Here is a 20,349-nt window from a genome sequence, read left to right as displayed (position 1 = left end):
AATTCTGCAAAGAGCTGTACTGTAGCAAAACAAGAACACTGGTAGGTCCATCTGGACCAATATTTAAGCCAATTTCATTGACTATAGGCAGTATTGGGTGGTCCCATGTTGTCTACTACAACTACCATGTAGCTTCCTTCCCTCCCACCTCCTCCCACCCCGACTATTAGTACTAATTTCTTAGGTATCAGAACTTTCGGGGTAAATTTTCTAAACATGACCCTGATTTGTTCACCTGTATTTTTTTTAATGCACAGTCTAGATTAAATTAACGTGCATGAACTCCATTTGTGTATGCACTTTGATTGTAAATGAGTTTTGTACTAAGTGCTATAATTTGTGATGGTTATTTGCAAAAACTCCATGTGCAGGGTGGTTTACATGTAAAGGCAGCAAGTTGAGTTGATACCTCCCTGAATATTTGGCCCTTAATGTGGGTATTTTCATTGTGCAAATTAAGATAATGTAGAACTTCAGTTTTACTACATTAAGGCTTTTAGTTTTGCAACTGGATCACTAACACAGATGTGCCTGTGTGCAGCCTCACTGGACTGTATGTGTCTCCTGTTGGCATCAGGAGTCCACACAGGTAGATCTAATTGTAGAAGCACAAACTGAGTCTGCTTAATTTTACTTAATCTGTTACTACCATGCTTTTGTTAGGAATTTTGGGGAATAGAATAACACATTGAAAATCACTGTTTCTTACTGAAGACAGAAAGCATAAATCTCTGAAAAATCAGCAAAGAGTCCTGTGGCACCTTATAGGCTAACAGATGTATTGGAGCATGAGCTTTCGTGAGTGAATACCCACTTCGTTGAATGCCTGAATAATGGCATTTCAGACTGAACACACAATATTCAACACCTATAAGGCCACAGTGGGAAAAAGGAAGTGTGAGTTGGTGCCTGAGGCTTGCGGATGTGATAGTCACTTCCACAAGGTTCTATGAGTAACTCCTAAACAGCCGGTTTAAGGGTGAGGAGACTATGCCCTTCAATTTAAATACAGTAACTCCTCACTTAAAGTCGTCCCGGTTAACGTTGTTTTGTTGCTACGTTGCTGATCAATTAGGGAACATGCTCGTTTGAAGTTGTATAATGCTCCCTTCTAATGTCGTTTGGCAGCCACCTGCTTCGTCTACTTCTTGCAGGAAGAGCAGCCTATTGCAGCTAACTGGTGGGGCCTTGGAACCAGGGTGGACCGGCAGCCCCCTATCAGCTCCCCGCTCCCTGTGGAGCTGCTCCTGAGACTCCTGCTTGCTGTGCTGGGGAGGGAAGGAAGAGGGGGCTAATGTTAGGGTGTCCCCCTCTCCCCTGCTCCTGCACCCCACTTACCCCATCTTCCATAGAGCAGGGGGGACACACCAGGGGTCAGAATGGAGGGAGCTTGCAGTAGCTGTGGTCTCAGCAAGCTGATCTAATTAACAAGGCAGTGTACTTACAGGGGAAATGTGCATATCTCCCTCCATTCCTGCTGTGTCATAGAGTGAGAGAGTTAACCCTGGAGGGCTCAGCCAATTGCTAGTTCATCATTTAGCAGTAAGGGAAATATCCCACCCTCTGACTCCTCCACATCAACCAGGCTTCACAATCATCATCCCTGTGTACCAATATTAAACTGTTTGTTTAAAACTTATTGTCTATCTCTAGCGTCTGGTGACAAAAATTTCCCTGGAACCTAATCCCCTCATTTACATTAATTCTTATGGGGAAATTGGAGTCACTTAACATCATTTTGCTTAAAGTCGCATTTTTCAGGAACATAACGACAATGTTAAGTGAGGAGTTACTGTATATCAAAGGGGGTGAGGTTTAGGGTAACATGCTTGTCCCTCCAGTAGACTCCCCCAACAACTAGGGTAAGAGAGGCAGTAGAATAATGGTCCTGCATTGACCAGGTCAGTTCCACATATAATAGGATGCATTATATGGAGGGATCATTGCACAGAAAGGAAGCAGATCCATAGGAGCTGAGACCATGAGTGGGAGACTCAGCTAAGAGAGTTGGAGGGCGGAGTGGTAAAGAATACAGTGATGACCCGTGTGCTGGTTATTGAGAAGTGGCATAAAATGTTGTGTTTTTATTCTTTCTCAGACACAATGCTGTCTTGTTCAGATAATGGCACGGTACACACTCGCGGGGACTCTAGGAGAAGTTTGACAACTCTCACCAGAATTCTGGAGTCACTGCTGAAAATGAATGAGTGGCTCATTCCAACAAACACACACAAGCTTTCCTCAAGATCACCACTGTGTTTCAGTGGCTGGGGCTGTAGATAATGGTAACAAACAGGCAATTTGAAGTATTGATGTGAAGAGGGGAAGGACTGGAATTTTTTCTTGTAGAGTAATCACTAAATCTTGATACTGGCTTGAAACCAAAAGACTTCTATATTTCAGTTTATAAAAAGGACATATGCTTTCTTCTGAGGGATTAGAGAAATGTTGCTTTTTTGGCAGGTGTTTAAGAAATGTCTGATCAGATAATTATTTATGTCAGGATATTGCAGAAGGAAAATTCAGAAGTAAGTAAGTAAGCATGTGATTTAGCCTAAGTCACTATATGGTTAATTTTCCAGATACCTGTTTGCACTTACTAAATCACACATGTAACCATCTTCATTAATAGCCTGTTTGGCACTGTTGATCTTCTCCTATATTGCTGGAAATTCTCTAAGGAAGAACCACAGAGCCATTCGTAGTGAAATAGTGTTTTCTAAAACTATTCGGATTTCAAAAATCAAGCCTACTTTATTGTTTCTCAGTAAATGTCCAAACGTGATCAGCTTTTTCTACATGTCTGAACTCCTCTCCACATGAGCCACTTGAGCCTTAAAACCAGTACTGCCACCTGGGATCTGATCCAAAACCTGTTAAATGAATGGAAAGTGTCCCACTGACTTTGACAGGCTGTGGATCAGTTTCTTTGGTTCTTTTACTTGGTAGTGCTGGGCTGTCTCTCTAAAAATTGTGATAATTTGCTGAAGAAATCAGATTTATTCTTGATTCAAAGGATTGTGGGGGAGAAAGAGCTGCTGGTTTCAGATGTTTGAGTCCTGTTGGAAAAATCTAATTGGCATAGGAATTGTAAACCTGGGAATGGTATTATGCATTTTAGTTTGACATTTTTTGTGTTTATTTAAAAAGGCCGTGGAAGACAGGGAGGGTAAAGGTTAAAATAATATTAACGAAGCCCTCCAAATCTATCAGGTTCCCTCTCCTTTTCCTGTGTATTACTGTAGCCAAACAAAGTAGTTAATCAGAATCAGAAAGCCAGATCAGCCCTGTTGACATGGACTTGTCAATGATGATGGAGGGGGATAGGGAGGAAACTGCAAAAATTAGGTATTTGGTTCAGGCTGGAATATCTAAAACATTTACAGGAATGTTGTTCCATCAGAAATTCTACTGCATGAAAGCAGCTTTTTCAAACTTAAATATTTCTGTGAACTTAAAAGTAAAATGGCTTCTTAAAGATAGCCAGTAAGTGAAATCGACAATAGTTGAGTATTTTTTTAATTTTGCCTCTTAGTGTTTGGTATATATATCATTTGATAGTGCATCAAAAAAGGACTGTCTCTTGCATCGCTTTGCGTGGTGCCAAGAACAGTGGGGCTCTCGTCCTTGACTGGGGTTCCAAGACTTGCTGTAACAGAAGTAATAATATTCCCGCCTTAGAGACTCCTTAAGTTCCTGTCAACAAAAACAACATACTCCTTACCCCAGATAGATTGTTTTGGAGGAGAGTGACCTTGTGGCTAAAGGAATCTATATAATAAAATTCCAGGATTGTCACTCTCAAGGCTGTTATGTCTGTAGCGGCAGTGTGATGTGATGGAAACAGCTAGGAGCATGGTTGAAAGCTCTTTGTTTAGAATAGCACCTGGTTGAATCATCACTGGGATTTATGGTCTGTTACTGTCTAGTTTTTAAGTTCTGAGCCATTTTTGGCAGCTTTTTTTTCTTTTTTTTTTTTTAAGTATATGTGATTTTTATAAATTACACCCATGCAGCAGCCTGGGCTTTCAGCTACCAGTATGCATATAAGTAACAGTATTACAGTCTGACTAAAGGAGACTTAGCACATAGAATTGTAGATTACTATTTCCATTATTAAATACATGGAAGGCACTCAGATAACATGGTAATAGAGGGGCCGTGTGAGTAGGTACCTAGACAGATAGATAGAAATTTAAAGCAGAGGTGGGCAAACTATGGCCCCCGGGACCCTCCTGCCCAACCCCTGAGCTCCTGGCCTGGGAGGCTAGCCCCTGGCCCCTCCCCCACTGTTCCCCTTCCCCCTCAGCCTCAGCTCACCCCGCCGCCAGCACAATGCTCTGGGCGGCAGGGCTGCAAGCTTCTGGGGCAGCGCCGCTGCAGAGCCTGGCCTGACCTGGGGCTCTGTGCTTCGCGGTGCATAGCTCTAGCAGTGCCAGCCACTGGTGCTCCAGGCAGCGTGGTAAGGGGGCAGGAAGTGGGGGCTTTGGATAGACGGCAGGGGAGCTCGAGGTGGTGGTCAGCGGGCAGGGATGTGGATAAGGATCGGGGCAGTCAGAGAGTGGGGAACAGGGGGGTTGAAAGGAGTCAGAGGTCTGCGAGGGGCAGTCAGGAAGGGGGGGTGGCAGGGGCAGTCAGGTGACAGGGAGAAGGGGTGGTTGGATGGGGTAGGAGTCTGGGGGGCAGTCAGGAAGGAGGGGGGAGGTTGGATGGGACATCAGTCCTGGGGTGGGCCATTGGGGGCAAAAAGTGGCGGGGAAGGGGAGAGTAGATAGGGGGTAGGGGCCATGCCATGCCCCCCTCCCCTAACCGGCCCTCCATATAATTTCCAAAACCCAATGCAGCCCTTAGGCCAAAAAGTTTGCCCGTGCCTGAATTAAAGAGTGAAAAGACCTGTTACATCATCTAGTATAGCCATCTGCTAATGCAAAAATGTGCACCGTCGAGACAAGCTTTAATGACCTCGGCACCCTTGGTTTCTGCTACTACTTCTGGAAATATCTGCAACATAATAGATCTCCCTGCTCTTCGCACTGCAGATGCATCCATTGTTTGGTCTCTAGTATCGTCTTCCTCCTTTATCCTCCTCTTCATGGCACTGGAAAGATAAGAACATAAGAACAGCCATACTGGGTCAGACCAGTGGTCCATCTAGCCCTGTAGTCTGTCTTCCAGCAGTGGCCAGTGCCAAATACTTCAGAGGGAATGAACAGAATAGGGCAATTATCTAGTGATCCATCCCTTACTATCCAGTCCCAGCTTCTGGTAACTGGAGGTTTAGGGACACCTAGAGCATGGCGTTGCATCCTGGACCATATTAGCTAATTGCCGTAGATAGACATATCCTCAAAAAAGTTCTTTTCTGCACTCAGTTATATTTGTGGCCTTCACAACATCCTCTGATAACAAGTTTGACAGGTTGTCTGGGTGTTGTGTGAAGAAATAATTCCTTATGTTTGTGTTAAATCTGTTTCTGCTGATCGCTGAGAAGAGCCTCAGCTCTGATTCTTTTTTCTGATTTTTGTTTTGTTCTTTTGGTAAGCTGCAGAGGGATGGAAATGGTGAAGGGCAGGCAGGGTCTGAGGGCTGAGGAAATGCGGTGGAGTTTTGGGGACAAGGAAGCTGGGAGACCAAGGGATAAGAAGTGGGGGCATCTTGAACTCACATCCTCTTAACATGCCCCTGCCCCAGTTCTTGTACACTAATAGGCAACCACCAACTTGTTCAGTAGTTGTCAAATGCCCGCTCCCCAGCCATATTACAGAAGGTGTAGTGGTGTTCTGTTTCCAAGATCTAGTCAGCCTGCTTCTATTACAGCTTTTCTTAAAGGGACATTATTAGGTCTTCATCGAAGGTTTAGCTTTCGTAAAAACAAGTATTTTGCAAACAGAAATATCCCCCTTGCAGTGTCTATAACCCAAACATTGCAGCATTGTGTTAGTGTATTTGAGAGAAAAACTAACAAGTCTTTTTTTTTATTGTCTAAAAAAAGAAATGCATTAAGTAAACAGCGTATCTAGTGTAGTGAAAAGTAAATTGGATTATTAAATCTGCTATTAAGTAACATAAGAAAAGACATTAATTTTAAATTTTAGATCCTGTCTCTTTTTAACCTAAAACATACTGTACATGAATAGACAATCAGTTGCACACACATCCTTTGCTGTGCAAACTTTTACGTAAACGAAGTTATGAGGCTGAAACACAGATCTTAATTCGAATTAACAATGTTTCTGTGGTTCCATGAACTCCAAAATATAATGGACAGCAACAGTGCCTAAATTAAACTATGAGGGGGAAAAAGAATACAGTAGAAAGATGGGGGGTGGGGAGAGGAGACAGGAATATCTGCTGTCTTTGTTCTTGGAAGCCATTTCTTTAACCATTTGGATACTGTCTGCTTCTTGTACACAAATATCACAGCATCCAAGGGGAATTAGAAACACTTACCCATGACCACAAAATCAAATTCTAGATCTGTCAGGATAAAGCAATGCAAAAAGAAAATCTTGGAGCCCACTACCTTCAGTCTGGTTTTAGCACAGTTGTAAACTCCTCCTACTGCTGAAACAGGCAGGCCTTGTCCTCTAGATGGAGAATAGTAAATTTAAAAATCCTACCTCTCAGAAGTGTAAAGTGCTCTGAATTTATAATACACTGTAGAAGCCCTAAGTTATAGTGTTTGCCTCTAGTGATTTCTATCAGGTTGCACAATGACTTCCACTTTAAACCTCTCTGATTAATGGCTGGCTGGCTGTCTTTCCCCCTACCCTCCGCCCCTTGAGCATCATCTAGCTCTGTCTCCTACCCAAATATTTGACAGTTGCCATGTACTTGGTGTCCCATCCAGACAAGTTAATATTGAGGTGGGTGTAATCTGCGTCTGAAGGGTGTTTGATAGTAATCATCAGGGATTTAATTTCATCTGGGTTAATAATCCGACTAGTGTGCGCTCCTTCTTGCCTGACCAGCTTTGCCGTCAACTACAGCAGTTCACCAAACTGAACAATGTCAGCAAGACACTGTCATGGGTGTATTCTTGGGTATGGACATATTATTAGAATGGAAGACCAGTGAATTCCAAAGTGTGTGTACCAAGGAATGCTGCTGCACACGGGAACCAAAAGCTTTAGAGGTGCGACAAGAATGCCAGTGATGAATATAAACTGAATATACAATCAGGCTGCCTTGAGCACTTTGCCAGTAATTGAACCCCATGGGGCTTGATTGCATGAACGCCATGTCCCGTTGGGATTTACCATGATGACAATGATGTGAATGCCTAGGGGCCAGTCAGGCTGGAGACCGGATTAAGATGATATTGACCAAATCTCTGTGGCTTTATTAAACCTTTTAACTTAATTGGGCAAGATATGTTTTAAATGCAACTTGTCCCAGCAGTATAAAGCGAGAAGGCCACAGCTGTTGTGCTCTCTCCCCGCCTCCCCCAGCATACCTAATTGATGCTCAAAGCACAAATCTTCCTGGGCCTGTATTGCCTCAAGGCCTGAATGTAGCCACAGCCCCATGCAGATGAATTCATGAGACAACCATTAGCTCTCCTATGTGTTCTAGGTCCTTCTTGCAAATCTAACCCCTTCCCAAGTGAAGCCAGATTAATACCCACTTTGCAGGAAAAGGGCATTACCCAAACTCCCAACATCTGTGTGTCAGGAGCGCCAGCCAACCCAGCTTCTGTGTTGTTTGTTTGTTTTTTTGTTTGTATGTTTTTCCTTGTTACTGAGGGGAATCTATCCCGGGCTGCCAAGACCCACCACCTAAAGTTGTAATCCTGAGAAGCTAAAGCAAATGAACTGTGTTGTGCAGCTGCCTCAATGTCCAGATGTGCTTGCACAATGCAAACCCATCCAATTACCGTAACGTGCAGAAGTGCCTGCTGGCCCCCAGTGGCTGGGACCAAACCTCCTCACTCCCTAATCCGAAGTGTATAGCAGAGGGAAACATAACAAGAGTCAGTGGTTGGAAGCTGAAGCCTGACAGATTCAAATGGGAAATTGAGGTTCAGTTTTGTAATGGTGAGGATAATTAGCCATTGGAACAACTGACCTAGGGAAGTAGCAAGTACTTTACCATCTGAAGTCTCTGAATCTAGGGTAGATGTTTTGCTGAAAGATAGGCGCTAGCTCAACTGCACGTTATGGGGCTTCATCCAAGAATCACTCGGTGAAGTTCTGTGGCCTGTGTGACACAGGAGGTTACACTACATGATCATAATGCTTCCCTCTTCTTGCTTCTAAAATCTGTGAAACTCCATAGATCAAGACTGACGAAACACAGCTGCCCTATGCTGCCAATTGCAGCAAAGGCAAAAAGGGGGATGGAGGATGGGCTTTTGCAGCAGCACAGTGAGTGAAAGAGGATGAAGTCTGACTCAGCCTAGCACTCATCTTTTCTGTGCAGTCCCGCACCTCCGTTAGCCAATCTCAGTGCAATTAATACTAGGTAAAAGTGTTGAGAGTGCACCAATGGCACCCTTAACAAAACGGTGATTGCAACAAACCCCTTCAGCCTCTGCTGGCCATTGGGGTATGTCTACATGATAATGTAAGCCCGTGGTTAGTCAGCTGACCCTAGGTTAGAGAATCTGGGGCTTGAGCATCTACACTCATTGTTAACTCTGTTAAGAATCTTCTAGCCCAGGCTTGAACCTGGAGCTCTGGTGTCCACACTACAACATGCAGATCCGAGTCAAACCAACCATATGTCACACTCCTTTGTGTTATTCTGAGAGCCGCTTACTCTTGCTCTTTGACATGGTGCATTGGGGAAAACTTTGCTGTCCACCATGCAAGTTATGGGAAGTTTCAGCAGCTGCAAACACAGCCTGCAGAGCAACATGAAGGAGGTGCCTTCTGAAGAACTCCTGCTTGTACTTTTGCTCCTGTGTCAGGAATTGGGCAGAGCTTCCATGAGACGCTGGTGGATGTTTTGGTGGCGTTTTCTGACCCACCTGAGGCACCTGGCAAGGCTTATGATGGAGCATGGGGAAGAGGAGGAGTAGGCAGAGTCAGAGGACAAGGAGTACCCAGACATGGCAGACTTGCATTGGCTAATGCTGCTCAGTACGCTCAATATAGCTGCTGATACCCCCTACGTAGACCAGGACAGGGCTGGTGGGATCACATTGTTATGTAGACCTGATATGACCAGCAGTGGGTTCAGAGCTTCTGCATGAAGAAAGCTGTATTTCTGGAGTTTTGTGAGCAGCTTGCCCCCAACCTCCAGCATAAAAGCCAAACACATGAGGGCATCCTTTCCAGTCCAGAAGCAGGCTGTTTAGCCATCTGGAAGCTGGCTACCTCAGACTGCTACAGGTCCATTGTGGCTTACGCAAAGGTGGAAGCATAAAAGATATTCCTGAGGTAGTTGCTGGCTTTGAGAGAATGGGGTTTCGAGACTCTGCCAGGGTCGTTGATGGAACTCATGTGCCCATAATTTGCCCTCTTCAAGGAGCACAAATACATAAATCACAAAGGGTACCACTCTATTGTTATACAGACCCTTGTGGAGACCACAGATCAACTTGTGAATGCCAATGTGGGCTGCACTGGGAAAGTTAATGATGCTCAGGAGTCTAGGCTAATGGACAGGCTAGGACACTATTCCCACCAAATGACATTGTAATAAGTGGTGTTACTGTCCCCACTGTTGTTCTGGAGGAGCCCGCTACCCCTTTTTGCTCTGGCTTACGAAACTGTGCCCTGATTTCAGAGGCCCTGGCAAAAGATGGCTTAATTACCCTCTCAACAGGTGTAGAATGGTGCTTGAATGTGCTTTTGGCAGATTGAAATCATGTTGGAGATGGTTACAGAGCTGTCTGGATTCCAGTGTTGTCTGCATTCCTATGGCTTGCTGTGCTCTTTGCAATCTTTGTAAAGCCAGAGGTGAGCCATTTTGCCCTGAATGGACCTATGACAGACAAGGGCCACTGAATCAGTTCCCTCAGCCAGAAAGTGCACCTACCCCAGCTGGAGCTGGTTGCACCCAGGCAACAGACGTCAGGGATGCTTTGTGTTCTCATGTTATGGACTTGTATGGCCCAGTGGAAGAGGGAGGTAGCACCTCTATGAATGTGCTTGTGGAGGGATGGGGCTAATTGATTCGTGGGGGTTCAGTGCTTGGGCTGGGCTGGGAGCTTGATTGACATATATGAATGACGTGACAGTTTATGAAATGGGAGGTGGGGAATGATTCACAGTATGGATTCATATAAGGAAGTGATTGAAGTGTGGATGGCTTTATCTAATTAATTGCATAGAGAATTAGTGTTTGCTTACTGTTCCTCCTGATCATGTGTTTACCTTTATTGTTTCAAATACAGATTGTATGATGAGATGCAGTGATAGCAATAAACTTTCTTGATGACCTAAAAAGCTTATGTTTATAAACATGTTTTAAAACAGTACAACATCCTCTCATTGCCAGGCAGGCCAGCTGCTATTATCACGCCAAAACACCAGTTACAACAGAACTTTTCCAAAACATAACAAAACAAGAAGTGCATGAACAAGTGCGAACCGTGAAACCATCTACGCAACACAGACCCTTGCCCTGCATTCTCCTTTCATTTCTTTCCCCATTGGCCATGCACTTGACGCCTGGGGAGGGAGGGTGGAAGTATCCACAGGCGAGAGGGCCAAGATGGAGGACTGCATGGTGCTAAGTTCCCCAGCTGCTCATGGGGCCTGATTGCATGGGCCCCCCAGCCGGGGAGTTTTTCCAAGCTGTTTTACTACATGCCAGGATATGGCATAGGGGACTCAGGCCATGGTGTGGGAGAAGCAGCAGGAGCTAGTACTCTTGACGCCATGATTGATATCAGCCACTCAAACAGCTCTCTCTGCTGAGCTCTGTTCTCCTCCCTTAGCCATCAATCCTGTTCCCAGAACTGCAAAGTCAAGTGTATGCTCCTGTGCTGAAACCCTGTCCTCAGGCTGTGTGGCCAGCCTCAGCTTTCCTCTTGCCTCTCTCACCAGGCCTTTTCTTTAGCTACAAGTCCCCCGTTTCTGGTACTAGATCTGCTTGTTGGCCCTCTCCAAACATCAACCATAGGGTGATTACAAAAACACTTCCTCTTGGAACAGTCCACAAAGGTGCGTTTCAGGTTTGTACTGCATTGTGGACGAGCTGTGGTGGTACTGCAGCCGATCCAAGTCAGAGGATTATTGCCTTAAATAAGGAGCACAGAAGAAATCACTGTGAAAGTTTCAAGGGCACAAAATATTACTTTTCCAAACTGAAATTCAGTATATTGTAAGAGGGATGTTTCAGTGCATAGAAGCTCCTTGCACACAGCCTGGTTAATCACAGCAAAATAAATGCAGAGACAATGGTAAGTTAAAAATTCAATGTTTTTGTTTTTTAAAATTTCAGAACTACTTGGGAGCAGTCAGTGGCCTTGTCATAAACAGATAGCTAAGGGTTAATGTCTCTCTCACCTGTAAAGGGTTAACAAACAGTGACCTGCAACACCTGACCAGAGGACCAATCAGGAAACAAGATACTTTCAAATCTCGGTGGAGGGAAGCCCTTGTTTGTGGTTTTTGGGCTTTGCTTTGTTCTCTGAGTCCTGGAAGGGACTAGACGTGCAACCAGGTTTCTTGCCAATCTCCCTGCTACAATCTCTTATATATTCAGAATAGTGAGTATTAAGTAGAAAGGCAGTTATAGTCTTTTAAATTGTTTTTCTTTATTTGCAGATGTCTAGTTTGCTGGAAGTGTGTTAAATTGTATTTTGCTGGGGGGAGGCTTTTCTCTCTGGTGTCTATAAGCTGAAAGACCCTGTAATATTACATCTTGTATTTACAGAGATTTCTTATTTTTCTTTTTTTTAAACCTTCCTTTTAAAGACCTGTTTGATTTTTCCCCAGTGAGGCTCAAGGAACTGAGTCTGTACTTACCAGGGAAGTGGTGAGGAGACAGGGAGAAAGAAGGGAGGGGAAGGGGATTCCCTTTGTTTAGATTCACGGAGCTTGAATCTGTATTGCCTCTGAGTGAGGTGGAAAGCCTCTGTTTTTAAGATTCAAGGAGTGTGAATCCCAGTATCTTCCAGGGTAACCCAGGGAGGGAAAGCCTAGGAGAGGCACTAGTGAGGGAAAGAGTTTACTTTCCTTGTATTAAGATCCAGGGGGTCTGCGTCTTGGGGGGTCCCCAGGGAAGGTTTTGGGGAGACCAGAGTTTATCAGGTACTCAGGTCCTGATTGGTGGCAGCATATCAGATCTAAGCTGGTAATTAAGCTTAGAGAAATTCATGCTAGTACCTCATTTTTGGACTCTAAGGTTCAGATTGAGGAAAGAATACTATGACAGGCCTGGCTACAAAAGCTTTTTCTATCATTTCAGGCCTTTCACATTTTGGAGGATGTAACTGTTCTTATGGTGCCTGATTGGCAAAGGGAAATGTTATTTCAAGCTGCTAGTGAGAAACCTGCAGTGTATACAGCTGAAGTATTCAAATATCTAGTGACTGAACAGCACAGCTAGGAGTGGAGTTGAATTTTTAAACCTAAAGGTTTCCACGTGCATAGTCCATAATGGGTGTCACGTGATGAGAGCAATTTTTTATAAAATATAAATGTTATGGACACTTGAATGTATCCGCTGACAACTTCAGATGATATTGAGATACTGTATATGCCTTAAAGTATTATGGGGTACAGTTAAAATTTCATCCTTACTTTTGCATTTCCTGATTTCTTTGAGTGACTGGTAGCTCAGTTTTAACATTGGTGTTTTTGGCATAGAAATAATAGTATGAAAGCTAGATTGAATAACTAACTTCAGAACTTTATTTCTCATGGTAAATACTCCTTTAAAGTGCCTGAAGCATGCAAGGTGTCACCTTAGCAATGCCCCAATGCTGCTGTGCAGTGCAGAGAGAAGGAAATCGAAATGATCCCTTCTCATCACATGCATAATCCATTTGCAGTAGAAAACTTCGCCTCCATTGAGATTTTAACCAAACTGGAAGGCCCCTGGCTCTGACCTAGTTTTCTCTCACTGATAGTATTTCTCCTGACCAGGTGGGCCTCGGTTTTCTTGTCTGCCTTCTATATGTTTAAGCAAAGACTTCTAAGCTTGTAATTCAGGGAAGCCATTATACCAGGATTACACCCACGTGTGACTTCCCCCACTCCTTCCTCAGTTAACTTTAACATGATGTGCTAGGCTGTGAGCCCCTTGTGCCCACTGATGAGTAGTTACTTACATGAGTAGCACCTTTGAATCCACAGAGTTGAGTGAGCGTTCACCAGTGGGAGTCAGGGCTCCATGCAGCCTAACCCTATGTAAAGATTCAACACTTCTGTCTTCAAGTGAGCACACACGCAATGCTACCATTTTCCTAAAGGGTACCCAGATTGTATTGGAGTATCATAGTGCTCTCTGTTCTGCTGTTGGTAATTTTGTCAGCACCACAGAATAAAGTAGAAAATTGAAACTCTGTGACAGATCAACAAATCTGTGCAGAATGTCACGCAGCACCATCTGTTAACTAGGCTCTATCTGTTTCTTTGACTCTCCTTTCAAACCCCAAATCTCTTATTTTGAGACTTTGGAGTGATAGGAGCTTTAAAAGGAATTTTAGCTGTTTGTTTCGTTGTGGTCTGAAGGCCTTGAAAAAGTACCATTTGTATTTAAAATTTTATATTTGCGTGTTTCTATATTTTAGTTACGGAACAAATGAGAGTTTGCTGAATGAATTAATTGTGTTCCATTGTAAAAGTCTTATCACCAGAGCCACTATAAATGGTAGCTTAGAAAGCCCTGCAGAGAGAAGTTGAAGTCACTTCGCTTTCTAATTAGGGATTTCAGGAAATCATTGATTACAAAATCGAATACAATTGCTCAGAGACATTAGTTTGATATTACTTCTGATAAGTGAAATTTTTACGTAATTTCACCAGTGAGTCTGCAGCTACACTCTTTGATGGCAAGACTGATTTCACTAAAGCTCTTCCTCTTATCCCGCCAAAGAATTATAGCTAACAAAACATTAGTTCCAGACTGTAGGTCCAGTATAGAATTAAAATTACCATCAGGACATGGCAAATATAATGGACAATATGTAGTTTAAAGGTGGACTGATCATCACATTAACTGTAAACTTACCCCACTCAACCTCCATGAAGGAGCCAGCAAAAAAATGATGGCACATTTTAAAGATTCATTATTATTCCTTTTCAACAGAGTCAGCATATTTCCTTAGCACCCATCCAAAAACTGGAGGAAGCATTGTATGAGTATCAGCCACTGCAAGTCGAGTCCTATGGACCTCAAGTTCCAGAAACTGAACTTCTAGGAAGGCTAGGGTAAGTACCACATTAGATCTTTAATCTCCATGAATGTTACCATCTTCACTTTGCCAGCAGCATATAGATGTTGTTTTTTTAAAAAGTATCGTAATGAAATATTAGACTTCCTGCACAACTATCGTTTTGTTTGGGTGGATAAGCTAAATTTTTTTGGTCCTGTAGCCTTTATAGATCTACTGAGAGCAAAACTGGATCGCATTAGTGTTTTTTAAGGTTGTCGTTGGCAGCCGTAGTGAAGTAGCTGTTCATTTTCAGTCGCACTGTATTAAAGAGTAAATAAATAAAAAACCGGGGCTTAATTTACCCAGCAGTTAGCCAGTAAAAATATCAAAGCTGGGCCTTTTGCCATGGCAAAGGGTAGATTTACTCGCTGACTGCCATCTACAGTTAAACAACGTTTGTGAGAAATGAAGCATAGAGCGTAACTTTGTCAAAGTGTAATGCAGGGCTTGCTCAGCAGTTTGGCTGCATTGCAGTGTGCGGCCATGTTTGGAAGGGAACTTAGGAGCCTGGTGTTCCAAGGTAATGGAGACTAAATAGCACAATAGTGGCATGCCTGCTCTCCGCCAAAGAGATTAGTAGCTGAACACCCTCTAAACACATGCACGACCAGCCAGATGGATAGTGTCATTGAGCTGGGTCTGGCTGACTTCAAGATCATGCACCCTTGTTACTTCTAGAAAACACATTGCAGAACAATGAAAATGCAGGATGTCAGGGGGAAGAAACAAAATAAAAAAAAAATAATCCCAGAATGTGCATACAGGAGAACTGAGACCCCAAAATACCAATGAGAGAGTATAGTGGGGAGGGACTCTTTGATACGCATCTTGGGCCTGACCCAAAGCCCACTGAAATCCAAGGAAAGATTTCCAATTACTTCAGTGGACGCTGCCAACACGTGCTGTTGTGTTTTCAGATGAGAAATTATACTCTTCATCTAGGGAGGGCATAGGGGTCTCAAAAAAGGTTTTAAAACACAGTCAGCCCTGGGATTAAGCAGTCTGAAACTCAGTGCTGCTGAAAGACCTTCAAGCTTGTCTAGAATCACTTATTGTTTGTGTTCCCATGTATTCCTGATGCCTATCGTTTTCATTATCCGATATCAAGTTTATCAGAGCAAATATTCATCACCTATCCCAACCCAGACATATTTGGAGCCGGCATTCGCCACCTGTTCGAAACACAGCTGTGGGGACCTCTGCTGCAGGGGGAGTTCTGAAGCTCCATCAGCAATGGACCTTCTTACAGATGAAAATGTTTTTGGGGGGGAAAATAAGTTTTTCTGTGGGGAGCCCCCTAGGCATTGGCATTTCATGTCTAACATATATCCTGGATAACTTGTGCGCAGTGAGAGCTATCTCCATAGTATCTAAGTGTGGGTGATGCTAGTTCCAGGAGAATACAGCTTCTTGGAAAGCGAACCCCCTCTGAGTACTGCATGGCTTCAGTCTAGCTGCTAATGTTACATGCAGTATCCCAGTCTTGCAAATACTTACGCTCATGCTCTGGAGAAGCACGGTCAGCAAGACCCACTTAGCAAAGACGCTCAGGAAGAGGTAGGAGTAGTCTTGCAGTGTGTGTGGGAGGGTGTCTCATCTCTTCCTGCATGGGATGGCCTCAAGAATGCAATCCCACTTGTCTGCCAAATGCAGGTGTTGAAAGAGTTCAAGTGAGTGATTTGGTGGATGTCATCTGCCACATGTGGAGAAGCTGTGAATTTCCCCACTGAGTCTAGAGGCCCTTTGTAATTTAAAAACAAATATACCCATCCTGCATGTGCCCTGCTGTTACTCCTCAAATCCTATTACGCTGGGTATTTTTAATATATTAGACCATGCAGCACCCTACTCCTTTATATATTGGTTTCTGTATTTGCATGAACTCATGCTCATCTGCTGATGATAAATGCTTAACAAATGTGTTGTGGTCCCATGGCTGGCCTTAGAGGCAGCTGCAAACAGCTGGCTGAATGAGTTAGATGAGTTGAGCATAATGGTGTCACATGCTCCTACTGAATACTTTTAGCTACCTTTCAAGTTGAACCTTATTACAAAGGTTAAATTTAAAAGGACACAGATTCTCAGTTTCTCCATCTCTCTCCTTGTCCCCCTCTGAAGTGAATATTTTCATTGGTCTATGCAAATTAGTGAGGTTTTACTTGATCATTCTAATTTCTCAGTTTTATAACACTGTAGTTAGTCATAGACTACACACAAATTCTTGTCCCTATAATAATATTGCAGCTTGAAAACTGCAATTTATTGCTTGCTGGACAGTTCCCCAAAACATGCAGACTTGAGTTCATCCAAACCTCAGGAACCAAGATTTTTGCAAATACACTGCCAACCTAGTGTGGAGCCTTTACATTTATTCTGGTAGCATCTTTTATTGATTTTTAAGATATTGTTTATTACTTTCAAAGCACTCAACAGGCTGGATCCTTCAAATATTCTGGTCTTAACCTCATATTTTCCACAACACTCACATCAATCTTCAGAGCGAGGAAGGCTGCTCCTTTTGTAGTTTGCTGGAGTCTGCTGAGAACAAATGGGGTGATTCGCACGAAGAGTAAGAAAGAGGATTATTTTAGGACTCTTCTTACTTTTCTTTTTTCTAAAAAATGGTGGTTCATATTTAAATTGTCCTATACCAGTTACTCACTAGGCTTCAGATAATTAAGTTGTGTGGGGACTGAAGCTCTGCAAAGCGTGCCATTTCTCAAACATTTTGGGCACGCCAGATGGGAAAATCGGTGTTCAAATCCTTTTTTAAAAATTGTTTCCAAGCCCTCAAAGGAAAAGGGTAACTAAGTGCTACAGCTTTTTGTAACCTTCATGAGTGTGTTTGCTCTCAACTCCTTTAAAAGCCTGAAAATAATTAGGACATAGATTTTCAGCACAAATAAATGGCAGTGTATATTTTTTTTCCCCTCCTCTGGTGCGGCTCAGGAATAGTTTCCCGAATTACTGGCATATAGATGATATTCCCAAATTACGTGTGTTTTTGTGGCAATTATTATATGCTCCTGACAAGATGCAGACCAGGATTGAACTTTGTCAGTGGAAGTTAAAGTATCTCCTTGCTAACTGCTAATTGAGATTCCTCTGACTACTCTTCGATTGGGTTAGTATAGGGAAATCTCAGTTGCTGGCAATGCAAAGCTACTTTTCTCATAATCCTGGCTTTTAGTGTTTTTAAAATAAAAATATGAGTTTTTGGTGCTGGTCTCTAATTGAGATGGGAAACTGGTAAAAAAATAATTAGCAACAAAACTGAACATAAATCTTATTGGTGATTCTGCAATTTAACTCTTTCACATGTAGGGTAACGATGAACTTCTGCTCAAAAAATATCCCTTGATACTGGTAATCAGGATAACAATAGTCCAGATCCTTAATTTTCCACTTGGTTAAAATTTAAACAGAAATTTGTGGTGACCCAAATCTGAATACCTCTGAACACCTTGAACCTTGTTGTTCTGGGTATAGATAATACATCAAAGATTGCGAGGTGCTCACATACTCTGGTGATGGGACCCAAATAAGCACCTTAGATGGATAGATCAAAGCAGTCCCCAGGCCATACATTGGATAACGATCAAATGTCTATGCTGATATTCCTAGATATATCAGCTTCAGGTGGTGTTGGTGATGGTACGGCTGTTAGGTGACTCAATGCCACCTTTTGAGCATTCCTAGAGGGGAATGGCCAACACCAGCTAATCTTTCCTAAGCTTCCATTCATGAGTCCACAGAGTTCTGTCTGGTCTCCCCTTCTATTCAATGTGTATAGGTGACCATTGGCAGAGTTAGTGCAGGGTCTTGGGCTGCTTGTCTTCATTATATTGATGGAGCCCAACTCTATACTTCTGCTTTCTCTAACACCATGTAGTGTTGCCAGATGCCTTACTGGTGGTCTGTTTGGGACTGAGATGTGAAGGAATGCTAGATTACTAAAGCTCAATTAGGAAGAATGAGGTGAAATTGGTAGGTTATGAAAAGCAACTGAGAAATAAGTTCTCCATTGAAGCTGTGTCTGTGCATACCATTTGCTACTAGAGTTTGCAACCTGAAGGTATTGTTGGAGCTCCAGCTGCTGTTAGATGGCCATGTAGCAGCAGTATCCAAAAAGGCTCTCTTTCATCTCCATTTGACCAGGGGATTGAGATCACTTCTTTTGGATGCAGACCTCGCTACTGTGATCCATGCTCTCTCACTTCTGCAGCAATGATTGTAACACACTTACACCTGAAATCCACCCAAGTGCTCAGCAATATGGATAGATGGCCTGTTGGTTTCTGGGTGGAGTTTTAAAGTGTTGGTTTTGACCTGTAGAGCCTTAAATAGTGTTAGACCTCCCTGTCTGAGACCTATGCAGTACTAGCATGGCTGTGTTCAACAGAGAAACTCAAGCTCGCATCACTTGATTTAAAGGAGAGAGAACTGCTAGCATGGTGTTGTGTGAGAGACACCTTTGGAACTTGAGAATTTTCGCTCTTCTCTGGTTCAAAATAGCCCAGATGCACTGACCTTTGTATAATACTGCAGGGCCCTTTGATTTACATAGGCTTTTACGGTGGAGGTGTTTAAAATACAATTTTCTTTCTGGTTGGTTACTTTTTAGTTTTGAAGTAGGTGGAAGATGCTGGGTGTGTGTATGATTATACTTTGAATTTATGCCTGCGGGTCCTGGTACCTGGAATATGCAGAATTTTTCATACTTACAAATCAAGAGAAATTTTACAGAATAACTTGCAAATATGTTGATTGAAAGAATAAAACAGAAACTGGGAACTGACTCAATCATCTTCCCTTACTCATGTCAGTAATCCCACTGACTGAGAGTGTTAATTTTTGCTGTTATGTAACCTTGATTCAAAAAAAACCTAAGGATCAAAACAATGTCCTTTTTTTTTTTTTTTTTTTGGTCCCTCTGATGTCTTGTAAGCACATCAGGACAGTTTGGTGCACCTAAGGCTAGCAGGATTTGCTGCATTATGTTCTCGCACTAAATGCAGCAGTCGGAGTGCCACATGCTGCTTACATTTTTGTAACTTGAAAATCTGCTTATGATTAGAAATTTTGAGAAAAATCTGAACTTCGTGCCTTGTAATTTAAAAACATCATCCATGGTGGGCCTGATTCTTATTTACACTTTACACAACCTCTGACAGAGTGAAGAGGCCTGAAATTACAACGATGTTTTATTAATTCTGTTTGCACCTACTTTAAGGCCTCTTTACATTTCCAGTACAGCACTCTGGCACTGTTGTGTGAAAGAGATTCAGGCCTTGTGAATTTAAAAATACAGTAATGTCTATATTTGCCCATGTAACATTGTCTATGCAATGGATATTCTCTTTTTTTTTCTAAAAGTGTCTCTAGAGGCATCCTGGGTGAATATATTTGAATCTTGGAAAATTAAGCTGACAGTAGATTTAAGGATTTTAATTTGTTTTGAGAAAAATATGATTTCCCTTTATCTAGCCATTTGTTTTCAAATATAACCACATTATTTAGAGCAGTGGTCAAGGCTATTCCTTTTTTTTTTTTTGGTAGGTGAACTGCCATTGTAACAGATATTACCTCATTAGCACTTTTAAAAGATAAACATAAACAAAATGATGTTTTAAGAGCAAACAATAAGTATTGAAACAAGATTGGGCTTCTGTGGGATTTCTCACATGAGTAAAGCAAGTAGATTTGGGCCTTTTTTGTAAGGGTAACAACGGGGTTGATTCCGTTTTTTTTCTAGTTCAGAACAGTTCAATTATTTTAAATTTCAAATGAGGACAAGGCTAGATTTCAGCTCTGTTACAAATGCAGTAGCTTTTCATTTGTAACCTTCATTTCAAGTAGAAAGCATGGGCATGTTTCTTTGTTGTGCAGTGTTGTAGCATAATTTGAAACATATGTGGTATTCTGGAACTTTTGTTTTGAAATGACTAATATAATTTCTTAGCTATCAATCAGAGTGATTTTTAAAGAGGTGATAGTGATGATCGTCTTCAAGC

The 20,349-nt window shown here is 42.6% G+C and overlaps 1 protein-coding gene across 1 annotated transcript in view; it reads left to right on the top strand.

Moving 5' to 3' along the window:
* The window catches only part of MNAT1 (MNAT1 component of CDK activating kinase), a 214,394-nt gene that overhangs the window by 129,761 nt on the left and 64,284 nt on the right, over positions 1 to 20,349 (top strand). Inside the window, exon 7 of the mRNA XM_032789203.2 lies at positions 14,209 to 14,330. Within this exon, the coding sequence (XP_032645094.1) occupies positions 14,209 to 14,330 (122 nt within the window). The remainder of the gene's footprint in view (positions 1 to 14,208; positions 14,331 to 20,349) is intronic.

The sequence above is a fragment of the Chelonoidis abingdonii genome, chromosome 4 (genome assembly GCF_003597395.2).
Source record: "Chelonoidis abingdonii isolate Lonesome George chromosome 4, CheloAbing_2.0, whole genome shotgun sequence".
Lineage (NCBI taxonomy): Eukaryota > Metazoa > Chordata > Testudines > Testudinidae > Chelonoidis > Chelonoidis abingdonii.
Note: the sequence above shows the minus strand (reverse complement) of the source record. Positions and strands in the feature narration are given on the sequence as shown.